Below are 18,591 nucleotides of genomic sequence, written 5' to 3'. Positions count from 1 at the left end.
GGCTCAGCACAACGAGGCGCTTTTGGGGAGCCCCGAAACGCAGAGGAGAGCTGGGGCCAGCGCCATTCCCTGCTGCTCCACCGAATCGCGTCCCCAGGGCTGCTTTTTAAGGGAAATCGGAGGGCCCGTGGCAGACTCAGAGCCCAGGCCACCAGACCATGGTGACATTTGTAGCAGTCACTGGCACAAGGGGACACGGCAGAACCTCGGTGTTCCAGCAGCCCAGCGGGACCGTGCCCGTCCCGCTGTTCCCTCACACACTCCGGGATGGCGCCGTCCTGCTGTGCCCTCACACTCAGCGCACTCCGGGCTGGTCCCGCTGTGCCCTCACACACGGCACACTCCAGACCCGTCCCGCTGTGCCCTCACACACGGCGCACTCCGGGCTGGTCCCGCTGTGCCCTCACACACGGCACACTCCAGACCCGTCCCGCTGTGCCCTCACACACGGCGCACTCCGGGCTGGTCCCGCTGTGCCCTCACACACGGCACACTCCAGACTGGTCCCGCTGTGCCCTCACACACGGCACACTCCAGACCCGTCCCGCTGTGCCCTCACACACGGCGCACTCCGGGCTGGTCCCGCTGTGCCCTCACACACGGCACACTCCAGACTGGTCCCGCTGTGCCCTCACACACGGCGCACTCCGGGCTGGTCCCGCTGTGCCCTCACACACGGCACACTCCAGGCTGGTCCCGCTGTGCCCTCACACACGGCGCACTCCGGGCTGGTCCCGTCCCGCTCCCGCCGGCAACTCAGGAAAGGCAAGGAGCTGCTGGAGAGGGTCCAGCAGAGACCATAAAGATGAGGAAGGGTCTGGAGCATCTTTGTGATGAGGAGGGACTGTGACACGTGAGCGTGGGGCAGAGTGAGAGGGATCTCATCAGTCCATACGACATGGGGCCAGGCTCTGTTCAGTGGAGGCCAGCAATACGGTGATCTAAAACACAGATCCCACATCAATATGAGGAAAAGCTTTTTACACTGCGGATGGCAAAGCTGCCACAGAGGTGTGGAGTCCCCCTCTCTGGACACATCCCAAACACACCCGGACGTGTCCCTGCGTCCCCTGTTCAGTAACCCCGTCCTGCTCTGGGGGCTCGGGCATAGGCGGTGGATTGGCCTCGCCTGGCGAGGGCGCGGCAGGGCGGGACAGCGTTCGGCGGTGGATTGGCAGCGCCTGGAGCGGGCGGCCTCAGCCATGGCTGACGAGGAGCTGGAGGCGCTGCGGCAGCGGCGGCTGGGCGAGATCAGGGCCGAGCACGGGGTGAGGGGACGGGCGAGATCGGGGCCGAGCACGGGGTGAGGGGACGGGCGAGATCAGGGCCGAGCACGGGGTGAGGGGACGGGCGAGATCGGGGCCGAGCACGGGGTGAGGGGACGGGCGAGATCGGGGCCGAGCACGGGGTGAGGGGACGGGCGAGATCGGGGCCGAGCACGGGGTGAGGGGACGGGCGAGATCGGGGCCGAGCACGGGGTGAGGGGACGGGCGAGATCGGGGCCGAGAACGGGGTGAGGGGACGGGCGAGATCGGGGCCGAGCACGGGGTGAGGGGACGGGGGCATCGGGGCCGAGCACGGGGTGAGGGGACGGGCGAGATCGGGGCCGAGCACGGGGTGAGGGGACGGGGGCATCGGGGCAGGGCCGAGCACGGGGTGAGGGGACGGGGGCATCGGGGCAGGGCCCGGCACGGGCTGAGGCAGCGCCTGCCCCTCCGCCCGCAGCGCTTTCGGCGCCTCTCGGGGGCCGGAGGGGAAGAGCAGGGGCGGGTGCGTGGCCGGGGGAAGCGGGAGGAGGCCCGGCCGTTCCCGAGCTTTGGCTGCAAGCGGCGCCGAGCTCAGCCCCGGCCCCGCCGCCTCCCTCCGCTCCTGCCCCGGGAGGTTCGGCATAGGAACGTTCCTGCCCCCGACCACTCACTGTTCCATGGATTGCCTTCCCAGCCATGTCAGTTTTCAGAGCTGAATCACAGAATCACAGAATTGTTCGGGCTGTAAGGAACTTCTGGAAATCATCCAGTCCAGCTCTCAGCAGGGCAGGGTCACCTGGCGCAGCTGACACAGGAGTGTGTCCGGGTGGGTTTGGAATGTCTCCAGGGACGAGACTCCACTCCCTCCCTGGGGAGCTGCTCCAGTGCTCTGCCACCCTCCCTGGAAAGAAGTTCTTCCTCGTGTTGAAGTGAAACTTGTGTTTTAGTTTCTGGCCATTGCTCCTTGTCCTCTGCTGGGCACCACTGGAAGGAGCTGGACACCATCCTCTGATACAATCCATGTATGGATTTATATGAATGTCAATTTTGTTGTTCCTGTGAAGGAACTCTACCTCCAGCCATCCCCATTTCCTGTCTGTGCAGTTTTCCATCCTGCATTCACACTTTAATTGTTACCTGTAATATCTGAGGTGTTGATTCCATATAAAGTTCAGGGTTTTTTGTTACTTGTTTCTAAATAGTCACCAGTAATAGTGACTTGGAAATTTGCCCCACTTTGTTTTTCATATGTATTAGTGTTTAATGCAGGAACCAACTCCTGTAGAACCCCCCTCATTAACTTTTCATTGGTTTCAGGAGTTAGACTTGATGATCCTTGTGGGTTCTTCCAGCTCAGAATGTTCCATGATTCTGTGATTCTGGGATTTCAGCTGCCAAGCTGAGAATGTGTTCTGTTTCATTTTACCTATCCTTAGCTTACTCCAATGGCTCTGTAATGCTTCTGTCCCTTTCCTGGGCTCTGGGGCAGCCTGTTACCCTGGAGCATGGGAGGGCTCTCCCTGCCCCCAGCCCCAGGAGCAGCTCACCCACTGCTGCCAGGACTGGCTGTGAGGAGAGCAGAGGGTGGCACATTTATGTGCTAGGGCAGCAGATTCCCATTTCCAGGATCTCATCCATGGGCAGGCAGGTTTAGCAGGCAGCTTTATCTTCCATCAACACTGCTGGAATATTTGAACTTTCTGTCCTGTGTGGAGTGATTCTGGGTTGTGATATTTGCTCTGATCTCCTCCTTCAGGATCCTTCTGCTGATCCATCACAACAGGAAGCAAAGCAGAGGTATAAATGAGACTGTTGAATGTTGGTCTTGCATCTCATCATCTTTAACCATTTGTTTTGTTGCTGGGAAAACCACCCCCAAAGGAACTGAAATGGATCAAAGATCTGCTGCAGGTGTGGCTCCCATGCCGTGCCCACAGTGCCTGAGCCCTGCTGGGGTGGGAGTGATGAGGAAGCAGCAGCAGCTCATGTCCCTTGGCCCTTGTGTGACTTCAGTGACCTCCTGAGCTGCAGGGATGCATCACCCCTGCCACTGTCACCTTGGCTCCTCAGGGCTGGTAGGAGTTTATCATCCAAGTCCTGCAGGCTGCCAGAACTCCTCCCAAACTTGTGCTTTTGGCCAGTGCTGAGTTTGGGTTGGGTTTGGCTGGTATTGCAGGGGGAAGAGCCTTTCCCAGTTGATTTGATTTTTCTGGGATACTATTCCACTTAAAAAGCTGAAGCAAAATTATTTTTCTGGAAGCTCAGTGGGGGAACAGTTCAGTGTTTGTACTAAGGGGAAAATTGTAAACAAGTGTGTGAAGAGCTGACTTTGCACAGTCCAAGCCTGTATTAACTAAAGTTTCATAAACTAAAGCTGCAGTTTTGCAGATACTTCTATCAAATATTGTAAATACGTGGAGACTTAGTGAAGTCTCCATGTGAAAGTTCTAAATACACAAATGAGCTTTGGGTTGGATTTGGAATTGCATGGACAATTCCTTGTGCCTGTTCTACCACGGAGTGAATTCCACATGGATAAATGCAGGCTCTAAAGGGTAGCACAGCTTTTGTCTCTTAAAATGTAATCATGAGCAGTGAGGAGGTGTAAGGATGAAACTCCACCTTGATTTCTTGGAAGGTGTTGCCAGCTGTGTAATTCAGTGATGGGAAATGGGAAATGTCCATAAGAAAAGGACATTCCCAGGACAGGAAATGCTGTAAAAGCTGTCATGTAAATGGGAGGTTTGAAGTGACCTCAAGAAGCACTTCCAGGATTCAAAAATCTTCTGTGCTTTGCTGTTCTGTGCACATTATTTCAGTGTTTGAAATCCCACTTTCAATGTGTGCCTCACTCTCCCTTACAGAGAAGCAGAGATAAGGAATACTATTTTAGCTCAAGTTCTTGATCAAGCAGCTCGTGCAAGATGTGAGTATCCAAGTAACTTCCTCATAAAAAATACTCAGCTAAGTGACTCCTCAGAAGTGTGTTGTACAGAGGCCAGACTAGAAAAATACTGCTTTTGCTGAGAAGATAAAACTTGCAGCTTTTCAGTTGGTTAATCAGTGATTAGCAGGGAGAGGCTGATGAGTATCTGAATTATGTTAATGTTTTGGGTTCTATTTAAATTAGTAGAAGGAATTATATGGAGAGTCAAAGTTGTTTAATGAGGAGCAAATATTTAAAAGTAAGAAATGTAACTGTCTTGTACCTGGCATAAATGAAAATGGCTTTTTCAAAATTTATTTCATGACCCTGGCATGAAGAAGATTGTTTCCTAGGGACATGTGTCACTTTTTTGTTACTAGTGAAGGTACTGGAGAATGTTCTAACCCCAAATGAACAGAGCCTGTTTTTGTTGCAGTAAGCAATTTAGCACTTGTGAAACCAGACAAAGCAAAAGCAGTAGAGAATTATCTTATACAGATGGCAAGATTTGGACAGCTAGCTGGAAAGGTGAGTATGTTTCCTAATTCTTTCTCACATACATTTATTTTTAAACCAAATTAACTCTACAAAAATGTTTATAATAGATACAAGTTAAATTAACTGTAAATAGCTCCTATTATAATTCCATCAAAGACTATATAATTCCATCAAAAATCTTTTGTAGGAAGGAAATGGCAATTCAGTTTGATACTCTCAGAGTGTGTTTATCCACATTTTGTTTGATTTTCCTAGGTATCAGAACAAGGTTTGATAGAAATTCTTGAAAAAGTGAGTCAGCAAACAGAAAAGAAAACAACAGTGAAGGTGAGTTTTGTTTCCTAAGTGTAATGCTGTATAAAGTAGAGCAGCAGAATTGCACGGTGGGACAGTTCAGGGTGCAGGTTTGTGTTTGCACCTCCTGCCCTGCCCTGCTGGGTTCCATCAGAGCAGTCTGGGGCCAGCCTGGTGTGTGCCAGCCTGGCCAGCTCTGTCCTGTGCCCTGGGCCAGGCAGGGCCTTCCTTGCCACGTGCATGGCCTGGGAAAGGCTTGTGCCAGCCTGCATCCACCATCACCCTTCAATTCTCACTTTATCTATTTCATTCTAGTTCAACAGAAGGAAAGTGTTGGATTCTGATGAAGAGGATGACTATTAATAGGCTGCCAAACAATAGCCTGGAAAATGCTGTTAGCAGGCAGAATGCAAGATCTGAAAATGTTTACGCTTCTTGACTTTTTTTTTTATTATTATAAAAGGCCAACAAATAACTTGTAAAATAAATCTGAGCAGGGGGATTTTATAACTTCAAGTTTTGTAGTATAAGAGGCCTGAGCAGTGTGGGGTTCCCCATGGCTTCATTGGCATGAGTGTTTTGTTGCCCCTTCCTCACTGTAAGCTCTGCTTTCAGCCACTGCACACACTTAACTTGCTGTTACTGGAGAGTGCAAACACAGGAGCCAGGTGAGACAGGGCACAGGCACTCAGAGTTAAAGTGTGTCCAGACTCTGGCACAGAAGTGTTGGAAAGGAGATCCCCTGAAGGATGCCTGCCCAGCCAGCCACTGGCTCTCAAGGCCTTACTGGAAATTTAAAAATGAAAGCATCCAAATAGTGTTTGGGTCAGGCACTCCTGTCAGGCAGCCTGTGTAAAGAAACGTTCCCAGCAAACAGCAGAACTGTTCCCTGTCAGTTCCTGGGCTTTCACACAAAGCAAGTTAACTGTGTCACACACAGCACTGTTCACACACCTGCTATCGTGTATTCTTACAACTACCTCCACTTTTATCAGATGGCTGGAGACTTTCTTACCTGGAAAAAAAGACAGACCATTTTCCTAAACTCTGCAACTCCTGCATGCTTAAAGTGAAACTGAACTTGTGCTGTACTTTTATTCAAGACTATGGTTATGGAAATCAGTAGGATAAATACTGTAATGTGCTGATAAACTCTCCCACCACTACCCCCTTATCTGACATAATTTAACAGGATCGTGTATGATTCCAACTGCACTGTTTTTGGAACAGAATAAACTGGTTTCAAGTGAGCACTAGTGGGTGTGTTTTTCATCTTGTCTGAATGTGGTTAAAAATATGAAACATTTGTTACTTTTGTTTCAGACTCTGCATTTTGCTTCTCTGTGTTTGTAATTAGGATGCCTTAGCTTTAGTGATACCCTGAGTGTGCCAAATTTCGTCAGGCTTACAACCCTTACTGAGTGAAGTCAAAGTTTGGTGAACTGATTTTTCTTATCTATATGGTTGAGAAATCTGAAGAATAATTCATTTAGTTAAATGCATGCTACAATAAAAGACAAGCAAAATTCTCACTCTGTAATTTGGAAATCAGATTTATAATAGTCTACTAGATTATAGTAGATTATTCTTGCTACAGGTAAGGACCAATGACTTACTCTGAGTCATCTTTATAGTGTCACAAGAAGGAAAAACCTGTTTTACTTCTTTCCTTTTGTGGCTTTTGACTTGTAATAGCTGAACATTCTTTTTTTTTTTTTAATTTGAACATAGAGCTAGAAAAGGAGTTATGTGAAAATGCAGAGTTTCACTAACAGTTCTATTTTGTACACCTCTGTGCATAAATCTAAAATCACACAACCTGATAAAATTATCTGTAAATGTAGGAGGAAGGAGAGTCCAGGAGTAAACACAAGGTAAAGTCTTCAAATGCCTACAAAACCAAGCAAGAAAATCTGTGATAGACTCAATGCTTGGACAAAAGCACTCAAAGGAAACAGCATTTTCAAGAGTTCTTTTACTAGTTTTTCTTTCCATCATTTGGCACAAATCCAAGGCACATCAGAAAATCAGATGAACTCATAAATTATTAGAAAAATAAACACATTACCCTCAAATTCAAATGTCATTTGACATTTTACCTCTTAGATTAAAAAGTTATCTGAAAAACCCAGCACTCTATCTTCCAGCTTTGTATTTTGCCAGGTAATTTACTAATACCACAGTTAAAAGAAAGAGAATTATGTATACAAATAGTTCATGAAATAAAATGCAAGCTGGATGTGATGAGCCAAGAATAAAAAAATCCTGCACTGCAAAACCTGGCTTGTGCTATTTACAGATTGGCCTCCCATAACTGAACAGTAGAAAATGAACTTCGGATCTAAAAGCAGCCCCTTGGTGGTTCCCTCAGCTTCCAGTTCCTCAGTGATCCCCCTGGGAATGGGGCAGGATTTGGCCTATTGCAGCCAGTGCTCACTGGGGGAGAAGTACCTTTCACAATGGCAATTTCACCTCTTTAATAGCAGCCCAGAGCAGGCTCTGGAGCAGTTTTGTCTGTGGATGTTGCCCAGGATCAGAATCATGAGTAATTGTGCATTTTTGCATTACTTCCTTTAGAGGAGGGGAAAAGCAACTTAAATGCATGCTACAATAAAACACAAGCAGCACCTTGTGCTTGCTTCTGCTTTTTTATTATGCTGTGAACAGCAGGCCCAAAGTTGAGCTTTGTCAAGGGCCCTCCACTTTTCCCCAGTATCTTGGCTCCTCTGTAAGAACTTGATCTTGCAGCTCCAGTACCGGGGAGCATTGCTGAGATATTAGCAAGGATTACATCCCTTCACATTAGTAATGCAGATGTTATGGACTGTTGTTTGCCCAGCTACTGAAATATACAGAAATATACACTATAATGGTTGTAACATTACAATAAAAATAGAGACTTTCAATTACCTCTGGCAATAAATACCTTGTTATCCAATATATCTTTATATATATATAAATATATTTATATTTAATTCTGAATGTAGTGATAAAAACTGAAAATGCAAAAATTATTCAAACACTTTTAAAACAAAGCAGGTGGCTGAAAAATACAATACAGTGTTTCATTTGGTTTACTGTTACATAGAACTTTTTAATAATGATAGGAAAGTAATTTTGCTGTCTTTACCCCATTCCATCCCTGTTAGTGAGATCAGCAATGATCTGGCTGTGTGGTCACCTCCAACGCAAACAGAGGAGCCAGGCCCCAGGTGCCAGAACATTCCAGCTGTGCTGCAGAGCCTGTGCCTGCTCCGAGCTGGGGGTGTGAATGTCACCGACAGTAACACGCAGTGAAGGGCCACGGAAATTCACAGCACAACTTCCTCAGCTCCGGGCTTCAGCTCCGCGCTTCCCTTCAGTGCTTTGAACCCGAGCCCTGCCAGTGCGGGGACTGCGGCACCGCTGGGGCCGCCGGGCTGCAGGAGCCGCCGGGGCTGCGGCAGGAGCCGCTGGGGCTGTGGCAGGAGCTGCTGGGGCTGTGGCAGGAGCTGCTGGGGCTGTGGCAGGAGCCGCCGGGGCTGCGGCAGGAGCCGCTGGGGCTGTGGCAGGAGCCGCTGGGGCTGCGGCAGGAGCCGCCGGGGCTGTGGCAGGAGCCGCTGTCGCTGTGGCAGGAGCCGCTGTCGCTGTCGCTGCCCTCTGCCGGCAGTGGCACAGTGACCGTGTGTCTGCGCTGCAGTAATTTACTCCGGGGAGGAGCTGCCGTGTCATCATCATCCTCCACAAACTCACCGCTGCACCCCGAGTCCGTCACCTGACCTGTGCTCTGCTCCAGCATTCCAACAGATTTTAATTTGCTTTTATCAAAGCTTTTAATAGCCATCTGTGAGGAGAGAGAAATGGTACCTTAAAGCATCTGCTTTCTTAAGAAGGAACATTAATATACTGTTTCTTGAACATTATTATCACATGAATTTCATGACACTGAGAACACAGCCAAGGTTAAAATAGCATACTTTGTAAGAGAGTAATTCTATTTGGGCTACATATGAGAAACAAGAGGCCAGCCTGACCCAGGCTACACACACATCAGTACCAGACCTGGAAACAGACATTCCAAAACTTATTTTCACCTCACTATCCCAACAGCATCCCAGCTCTTCTAAACACCATTTGTAATGCAAGTCTCAATGCACTTGAAATTCACAGCCATTTCTTTTACTATTAAGAAAAGTGGCAGTAGTAACAGACAGGGTGACCCAGGTACTGCTGAAGGCAAAGGCAGTTCTAGTTTTCCCTGCTTCCAGAGGTCACCTGTCAGAGAAGCAACATCCACCCTCCCCATCCCCTTAGTGCCTCTTTCTGGTCATTCCAGCTATTCGTATCTTCCATTTCCACACCTGCTCCTGTTTCTGCTGTACGGGTGGATGGCTGGTCTGGATTACTGGCCACTCTGCAAATGTTAAAATTACCAGAAGAAATAAAGAGAATGCAAGCATGCTAATGACAGATCTTCTAAGACACGAACGAAAGGAAAAAGTAACTTTTTTACTCAAATAATGGCAACAGTCTTGAAAAAGCTGCAGACAGAGGTTATTTAAATCCACAAACATTTAAATCCACTAACAATTCAGAGCTGTAGGGACTCATGAATTAGTTCAGCCACAGCTGTATGAACTCACAAGCACAGAACAGGGCTGGAGTGCTCTGTATCAGGGTCACATATTAGTTTTCTGACACCTGTGTACTGAAATGACATACTGCCTTCAGTGATCCGCAGTTATAAAATGTAAATACCAGGTTAAGTAGTGGAATATTATCATTTAGAAAGAATTAATAAAATATTACAGCTTTATAGAATTAATTTAGTGTTCTCAAGGCTTTTGGCAAATACTCAGCCTTTTAAGGGCTGTAAAAAAAGGAAGAGAATTCCATTTTCCAGAAGGGCATGAGGTGCAGAGTCTGCATTTCCAAGCTGTGTCAGTCTAACGATGGGCAGCTGCTGGACTAACCTGGTAAAAACTGTTTTGTTTTGGACAGGTCCTTTTTCTGTTGATTTAGTGTTCTGAAATGGCCTAGCAGAAGATGCAAGGAGAGTCACAGCCAGTGCCAAGGAGGAGGAAGAGCACAAGCTCTGGGGAAGGCAGCATCCAGCAGCTGGTGTGGGTGTCACTGCACCCCAAGCAAAGCTGAATCTATCACACACATTTGTGTCACAGCTGCCAATGCAAATGCAGTTTGCTGTCACCTTGCAAACAGTCTCCTCTTACAAAGCAAACCCCAATTTCAATCTACTGAAAAATGTCTCTCTTGCCAAAGCAAGATACAGTTCCAAGAAGCTGCAGAGCTTTTCAGTTCTAGGTTTTGGTGGACAGGACACAGAAAAGAAGACAGAGTTGAAACCTGCAGTAAGAGGTTTAAGAGATTGAAAAGAAAGAAGTGTTCAAGAGGTGTCATAGAAGCACCACTGAAGTTTGAACAATGATGAAACGAGCAATTTGGCAAACAGGTCAAAACCTCTGTGATTCAATGATCACCACTAGTAAACTTTCTTTTACATGTACCCAGAGTGACAGCAGAGCAAACAAACATTTGCTGTAATAGAAGAATAATCTGAGCAAGTATTTCCACTTACCTGGTGCAGTAAGTGACAGTCAAAATTAGGGACACTTTTATCTCTTGTTATTGTTCTCCGTAAATGTTTTTCTCTAAAGAAGATTTTAAAGAAATCAAAGAAATTAAATGTCTTTGCATAAGCCTTCCATAAAAGCCTTTCTCTCAGAAGCTCCACAAGGTGGAACTGTCTCACCAGAGACGGCCATCTCTCTGACAACACCTTCCCAGAACTACAGCCTGCTCGTATTCCCTGTATTTTACTATGCAATACACATTAGGGCTTAAAAAGATACTGAGCAAAACCCAACCAAGGAGCGAACACCACTACAGTATTTTTAAGCAGTCTGGCTCTCAAATGCTTAACTGATGTACACCAAGTATTAGTGCAATCCCAATTTTAGATACATTTCCAAGCCTTCCCTCTCCACCCCAGTGAGCTTGTCATGCCCAGAACATCTGCCTGGGGATGTGACTGTGCCAGCCCTGCAGGATTAACACCCACTGGCACACCACCATGCCAGGTGTAACCAGCCCTGACCCACTCTGGGCCTTTGTTAGCAGCTGCACTTCTCCTCTGCTTATGGGAAACAACAAACCCACTCTGAGCAAGCTTCTGTGCTTACTTGTTAAATCTGTTAATTGATTGGAGCAGTTGGAGCTGTCTGCTTATGGGATCATCGGCTTCCTCACAGGGCTTAGGATGCACTGGGGGTTTAAAAGAATAGGCAGCTAAAATTACAACTCAGTCTCACTTAGGAATTAAAAAAACAGTTATGATTTTAAATTTAACATAAAACTATAACAGTGCTAACTTGAATAAAAGTGGTGATTTATCTTTGGAAATTTTTAAAAATTTAAGTTGCAGATATAACCATTCTTCCTCAGATAAAACTGGCCAAGCTTCTGAAGAGACTGTAATTCTGGACATTGAGGCCCTGAATTCTAGTTTTTACCAATCTGAATTAACACACAGATGCTAAACCACCTCTTCATTAGTGTTACTCATATCTTCTATTGCTCTTTTAGAACTATTCAAAATATTTGAAAGAACTGTTCTCAATTTTAGGTGTCAGCACACTGTGATTGTGATTTTCTATTAAGCAGACATTCACAATCTTTCTGAGGGAAGGAAGCAAGAGTTACTTTGAAAACTCATGGGTGCTGAAATGGGCAATCATGCTCCTCATCTACCCTGATTCCTGCTTTGCAGCCTCCCTGTTTTCTTTCTACAGCCCTGGTGGCATCAGGTCCTTTGCTGAGCTGTCCAGCTCAGGGGGCACAGCTTTTCTTACATCCCCAGGGCAGTGAACTTGAAAATTCACCTGAAAAACTTCTGAGGCAGCATAATGGGAGCAGTGGATGAGGCAGATCAGAAGCTGGGGGTGAGAGGTGAGGAGGGAGAATCTTAAGCTCCATCTCAGAGGCTGCTTAGGCACATTAAGATAGAGCCATGAGTCAAATCTTCTAAGGAGTGAAATAACTTTGCATCATTGAATATAACTTATAATGTTATTGCTATTTAAAAAGGGGAAGGTCAGAGTTTACACTGCAAGATAAAAGGTATCAAAGGGATGGTAACTCATCCTTCCCAAGGCACCAGGGCCCTGCTGCAGCCCAGCTGTGCTGTCACTGCACCTCGTGGCCACACTGTGCCACCTCCTGCCACTTGCTCAAAGCCCTCTGCAAACTGTGCTGGAAGGTTCACAATCACCTCTGGAGCTCTCATTTCTGTCCCAAAACATGAGAATAATGAAGAGTCACTCCCTGACCTGTTTTAGGGCAATATAAATGACACTCAACAGTCACTTAAATCTGTTTTGCTTTGCACTGAAATGCACAGTTCCTACATGGCTAGTTATATAATCTCAAATATGGTGTGTTTTCACCTTGAAATGTTTTTGTAGGTAAAATTCACACACGTACCCCAAAGTAGGTGAAAACTAAGTTTAAAGCAATGTCATGAGTAGAATACAAAGTCTGCTGCATTTAGTTACAGTGTATAGGTATGTATTACCTATCATAAATATGAAAAATAATTGTTCTATTATTGTATGTATAGCAATTACATCAAATATTTGATATAGTCACCTGTGAATTCCTAAATCCCTTTTTATTCACACCAGTGGAAATATCATAGGTACCTTTTTTCCTTATCTTGCCAGTAACGTGCTGCTCAGTCTCCTTCTCTCCCTCTGCTGATGTGGGGGGACAGCTTGGTGCTGCTTCTAGCAACTTCATGATGTTTGAATTCTTCATTTTAAAAGTTTCCATTTTCACATTATTAAAGAAAAAGAAAAACAACAGTACATTTTAGTATTTCAGTCTGTGCAGAGTGTGTTAATTAATGCTTCTATGAATCAATAGAACACATATAAAAGAACTCATTATAAAAACAAACTTATATCACTCTGAGTAGGGCAAAAACAGTGTTCCACAAGTTACACTGTAATGCAGTGATGATGTTGGAGTCCTGACCTCTTATTTTAAGCTGTATTACTTATGGTTAAGCCAATTTCAGTTTAAATGGTAACATACATACCAAAATTGATTCAGTACAGAATTTTGTGGTCATTAAGCTACATCTCAGAGGCCATTTAAGCACATTAAGGAGTCCTTTAAACAGTGAAATAATTCTGTATCATTTATTATTACATATAATGTTATTGCTATTAATAAAGGGGAAGGTCAGAGTGATCTATTGCAAGATGAAAGAAATCAAAAGCCTTGAAGGGCAGAAGATAATGGGTGGGAAAAGGAACACTGCTGCCAGCACTACTGATTAGTGCAAGGTGCTCATTTGCCTACATCCAATTTCTTCTCTCTCTGCCATTACAGAGATGTTAATGTTCATTTTATTTAGGTCTGTGCTTCTTCTCTTTCTGGACCCATCCTTTCAGTCTAGGATAACTTATTCTAGAAACCCAACCGGCTTCACAGGCCGCCGGCAGCATCGCCAGGCAGCACAAGGAGCAGCATGTCAGTGTTTATACCCCCAAGAGCTGGTGCAGCTCAGTGTGTGCAGCCCTGCAGTGCCAGCACAGGGCCCTTTCCCCTGGCAGCCCTGCAGCACTCATGGGCAGCATGTCAGTGTTTATACCCCCAAGAGCTGGTGCAGCTCAGTGTGTGCAGCCCTGCAGTGCCAGCACAGGGCCCTTTCCCCTGCCCTGCAGCCCTGCAGCACTCACGGGCTCGGCGCAGTCGGCAGCGGTGCAGCCACGCTCGTCGCGCAGGTGCCGCAGGGCCCCGTGCCGCAGCAGCAACGCCACCAGCGCCTCGCTGCCGCCCGCCGCGGCCTCGTGCAGAGCCGTGCTGCCCCTGCTGCCGGAGAGGTTCACCGAGGCTCCGTGCTGCACAGCAAAGGGAGAGCGGGTTAGAAAGGAGCAGCAGCCCCAGAGCTGCACAGGGCCCAGGGCAGCTGCACCAAGAGCCGCAAGAACCCACCTGGCCACGTTACTGCCCCAGCCACGGTTTCATGGATCAGCTCATTCTGGTTTTGCATATCTCTATTACATACTCCAAGCTTTAGAGATACTTTAGAAACCCCCAACCCTATGTGACAGAATCCCTGCCACCTGCCACATAAAAGTTCCATAAAAACAGCTACCTGTACAATAGCAAGGTAATATTTATCTAATAGCAAGGTAATATTCATCTAAAATTTATCTAACATCTCTGAAGGGATGGGATTAAAACTCTTATTTCTTTCCCTAGATATTTTTGACAGAGAAATGCATAACTAAAAATACTGATCCTGAGTATTGGTAAGCACAGATATCACATGAGAAATACCAGCAGAACACTGCAGTGATCTCACCTGCAGCAACAGGGCAGTAGTCTCATAGTGGCCATTCAAGCATGCATAAATTAAGGGAGTATTTCCATATATATCCTTTTTATTTTGTTTTGCATTGTAATCCATCAGACACTTTACCACCTATTGAAAGAAATAACAACTTCAGTCTTACTGAGTAGGAGTACTGAGTAACTGAGTATGAAACTAATTTGCATTTTTTAACACCCACTTTTAAAAAGAAAAATGTAAGGAACTACAAGAAAGGCCAGAAAATAAAACTCAAGGTGGGTGAAAAAGAAATATAACCAGTAACTTAACAAAACATCAAAATCAAACCACCAGAGCAGCAGCACCCTTTTCCAAACTCATCACAACACTTGGAAGGAGTTCTTTATACTTTAATTACCCCATGAACTAATCTACAACTATCCCATGAATTAGCTTACAACTCTGAGTTGTATTCTTGATTTTTCTTGCTTCCCTAGTACTTTGTCTTCCTGTCACTTCCAACAACCTTTTCTTTTCCCTCCTGCAGTCTTCAGCTCCTTATTTTTAAATAATTTTCCGCTTTTCTAATTTTCCTAATTTTCTGCTTTTCTTCATCTTTCCATTTGCCTTTTTCCCCCTGCTTTTTCAAACTGTTTGTTATTTTCCTGTCTCATTTACTCTCTCTCCTGTATTGACACCCACCCCCCATGGGCTCATACTTCTCCTTCACTGCTTTTGCTTCCCTGACTTGAAGTGAGGGATGAATTATCTGCTGCCTCAAAGCTGCACTTGCCTCATGATCTAAGTGAGGAGTTGAATCTACAGTAACAGTTGAATCCACAGTATTTAGTACTGTGGCTACTGAAGATACCAAGACACAAACATAACCCAGAGAAGAAAGTACAGAGGAACAGACACAGAAGATTCAGCTGCACAAGGGATGTTTAAAGCATTTGAAATACAACAGAAGGTTTTTGCACCCCTTGCATTAAACCAGTATTTTAAGTCATGTATGCTTATATATATAAGTCATATGCTTTCATAAAGAAAAGGTGTCTTCTGAAACGATTTCAGCTCAAAGTTCCCCTTTCCATCTGGAGATTTTAGACGCTGAAAACAAAAACCAGAACCGCCAAACTCATTTTCTCTGCTCCTGGCTCAGTGTGGTCGCTCATTTCCCCAGGCAGCTTTCCATGGTGCCAGGTGCCAGGGAGCTCAGTGGCAGGCAGGGTTACCTGGGAGTGTCCCCTCTGGCAGGCCAGGTGCAGGGGAGATGCCAGCTGTGCGTTCCTGGCGCTGGCACTGGCACCGTGGCGCAGCAGCAGCGATGCCAGCTCGCTGTGCCCGTGCAGAGCAGCCATGTGCAGGGGGGTGAAACCATCCTGGTTGGAAACATTCACCCCCAGCCCGTTGGCACAGATCTTGGAAAACTTCTGTTGAGGAAAACACACAATAAAACTATAATCATGCTTTGTTTTAATCAATGAAATAGTCAAATACCTGCTAAGTTCACGTAAAATAGGCAGATGGGCATTACAAGAAATTCTGCTGGAGCCTAATTTGAGGCCTTCAGAAAAAGTCAGTGAAGAAGAGCAGCTTGGCAGTATTTTTCAACAGAAAATTACTTTTATTGTTATCTCTTTTCTTTCAACATGATAACTTCATGAAGAGCAATTCTAGACAAAGTATTCACAGTATTAAAAAGAGGCTAAAGCAGCACAGTTTGAGAGAGAGGTAAAACTGAAAGTTTTTATACAGCTGCTAGGATGCTCATACTGGATATGAGGCAGTGTTAATGAGTTATTTTGATTTATACAGATATTTATGCTCTTTGAAACAGACAATAAACACCTCAATGCTACATGAAGCTTGGGGTAATAAGGATACAAACTAAAATTAATTTAATTCACCTGGAAGCAAGAGTGGCCCAGAGAACAGACTCCCCTGGGGAGCCAGGATAAGGAAAGCACCTGGAGGACAGTTTACCCAGCTGTACAGAACATCCTCTTTCACTCCTCTTGCAAACTGTGCCTGCCTGACATTTACAGTGGTGCACAGCCTTCCATCCTGTGCTTTATACGTGTGCCTGCCTAGCACAGGGTCAGGATTAATTAACAAGTTCCTTCTTCTTCTCACTCAGTAGACGAGTAAATTCCACAGCAGATGCCATTCCCCTCCCTGTCAGCAATAAAATGAGCTTTATGGACTCCAGCTCTGGCATCTTCAGCACTTGATCCCTGTCCTGAGGGCACAGGGACAGCCCTTACCAGAGAACAAAGCACCGGTGTGAATGTGAAGCCTTCGAGGACAACAGAACACTCTAAGACTGCACAAAATAAGTGTGATGGCAGTGGGGAATTCAGAAGTTAAGCCATCTCACAGTGCTGTTAGCCCCAAAGCAGCCAATCAACTGAAAATTTGTATTTAGGTTTATTTTGAAATGATTCATCCAGTCATGTACCCCTTCAGACACCTCCTGGAAGGCAAGTTATGGAATTTCTATTTCCAAAAAGCTGGGATTGTTCCTTATGAAAAACAACAACAACAAAAAAAAAACCAAACAAGAACCACGTACACACACACACACAAAAAAAAAAAAACACCAAAAAACCCAAGCAAAAAACAACAAACCAAAAAAAACCACAGAAAGAGTGTATTGTAAAGCCTCATTCTATTCTACAGAGTGTGGTAATTTAGGGGGAAGAAAATCTTTGCAACTGAAAAGAAAGTCTTTGTAATTATTTCAGATCTCTGAAGAGGCTTTAGATCCGGCATGTAGAAAAGATGCCATGCAATTAAAAAAAGACTTTATCAGCATTACATGGATTCTGGGATTAGCAGATATTCCTTGCTGAACTGATTACTAACAGGTAAGTAGATATGCTGGGCCAGTAGCAGTGTAAACTGAGGAGAATCAGAGGCTTAGAAAAGAATGAATGTTTATTCAAAGTGGCCCAAACCTTCCTGACAGCACTCCACATATCCCAAAAACAAACTCTGAAGCTTTCTCAATCCATTATATATTGTGCAAGTCATGAACACTGTTTCTGTATCCAAAATTTTCAACAATTCCATTAAAAAAAGAACAATTTCATACCATCAGATGAAGTCTGAAAATCTGTATATAGTTAATTTCTTTTTAGAAGAGAGACAGAGGTGCTGGGCAATATGAATGTTATTTCCCTGAAGCAAAAACTTACATTACAAGAATATAAATTATTCTTTTTACATAATAAATATTCCAACCTTTTGGGCTGGCCCACATTTTGAGCACTGGCATAACGGATGGCAGAATTCTGGTTTTGATGTACTGGCTGTGTCATCCTCATCTTCCAAGTCTTCTTCCACCCATTCCAAGAGATAACGGACCTGGCATAAAAAGCAAATCCTTCTTTAGAGTCCCAAAGTTCCATATCCTACCAGGTCTGCACATGTGGACAAGTCAGATTTGACAAACCCACACTTGTGACTCTCTCAGGGAGAGCACACAGCCACCTCCTGCCATCAGCTGCCCACAGGCCAAGTTAAAAACTCAAGTGTTATTGTTGACAAAGCAGCTAGGAAGTTCTCCAAGTACAGTGAAGTGAATTATAAATGACTTCCTGCAGCCTAATCACAACTGCAGTGCTCACCCACTCTCAAACACTCCACATCCTTGCAGCTCAGATGATTTGTGCCAGCTCATATCAATGTGAATTTTGCTTCATCTTTTGCTTTAAAGAACATAAGGAATGACAAGGATGACAACATTTAATGATACCCAAAACTTTGCAGGGGCACTGACTTTCCTTAGGTCTGTCACTGAGGACTTGGACAGTTTCACTTTTCTTTAATGTGCAGTGCCTCATTTTTGAGAGAGAGGCCCTTCAGTAAAGCCTTAGGGCTCAGGGCATTCATGTGCAATCTGCAAACAGTGATGCTTGGGGCATTTAAATTTTACATTACATTTCATTCAATTAAAAAAAAAATGTTTAAGCAGTACATTTTTACCTTGAAATTCATTAATCTAATTTCACTAAAGACATTTTAGAATTAGCAACGAGTGTATTAAGTCTCCATTACTACTGGACCAAGCCAAGAGCTCTGCAGCTGCTAGTCCAAGGGAATGGGGACAGTGGGATTTCTGAGACATTCCTCCCACTCTGTTTACTCTCACACTTGTCACAGGTTCTGCTCCTCACCACTGAGCTCTGGGAAAACAACACATCCATGTCTCAGCCACTTAAACACATGCAGCTACAACAAATCCTGGGAAGCCAGGAAGGGCCCTGTACCTGATTCTGAATGAT

At 45.3% G+C, this 18,591-nt stretch overlaps 2 protein-coding genes across 2 annotated transcripts in view; one reads left to right on the top strand and one right to left on the bottom strand.

Annotated features, from left to right (window-relative positions):
* The first annotated feature begins 1,171 nt into the window (after positions 1-1,171).
* PDCD5 (programmed cell death 5) lies at positions 1,172-6,210 on the top strand. Its single transcript, XM_058813522.1, has 6 exons — positions 1,172-1,268; positions 3,004-3,044; positions 4,112-4,173; positions 4,610-4,701; positions 4,927-4,998; positions 5,281-6,210. Exons 1-6 carry the CDS (start codon positions 1,203-1,205, stop codon positions 5,326-5,328), a joined length of 381 nt encoding a protein of 126 aa, XP_058669505.1. The 5' UTR covers positions 1,172-1,202; the 3' UTR covers positions 5,329-6,210.
* Positions 6,211-7,907: 1,697 nt separating this feature from the next.
* Positions 7,908-18,591, bottom strand: part of ANKRD27 (ankyrin repeat domain 27) — a 42,244-nt gene continuing 31,560 nt past the window's right edge. Inside the window, exons 22-29 of the mRNA XM_058813312.1 lie at positions 17,549-17,671; positions 15,538-15,735; positions 14,336-14,455; positions 13,707-13,868; positions 12,663-12,771; positions 11,145-11,226; positions 10,541-10,613; positions 7,908-8,788 (exon numbers count right to left, since the gene is read on the bottom strand). Coding sequence (XP_058669295.1) covers positions 8,324-8,788; positions 10,541-10,613; positions 11,145-11,226; positions 12,663-12,771; positions 13,707-13,868; positions 14,336-14,455; positions 15,538-15,735; positions 17,549-17,671 — 1,332 coding nt within the window. The 3' untranslated portion in view covers positions 7,908-8,323. The remainder of the gene's footprint in view (positions 8,789-10,540; positions 10,614-11,144; positions 11,227-12,662; positions 12,772-13,706; positions 13,869-14,335; positions 14,456-15,537; positions 15,736-17,548; positions 17,672-18,591) is intronic.

Source organism: Ammospiza caudacuta, chromosome 13 (genome assembly GCF_027887145.1).
Source record: "Ammospiza caudacuta isolate bAmmCau1 chromosome 13, bAmmCau1.pri, whole genome shotgun sequence".
Taxonomy (NCBI): Eukaryota; Metazoa; Chordata; class Aves; order Passeriformes; family Passerellidae; genus Ammospiza; species Ammospiza caudacuta.
The sequence above is the reverse complement of the archived record's forward strand: the minus strand, read 5'-3'. Positions and strand labels throughout refer to the sequence as shown.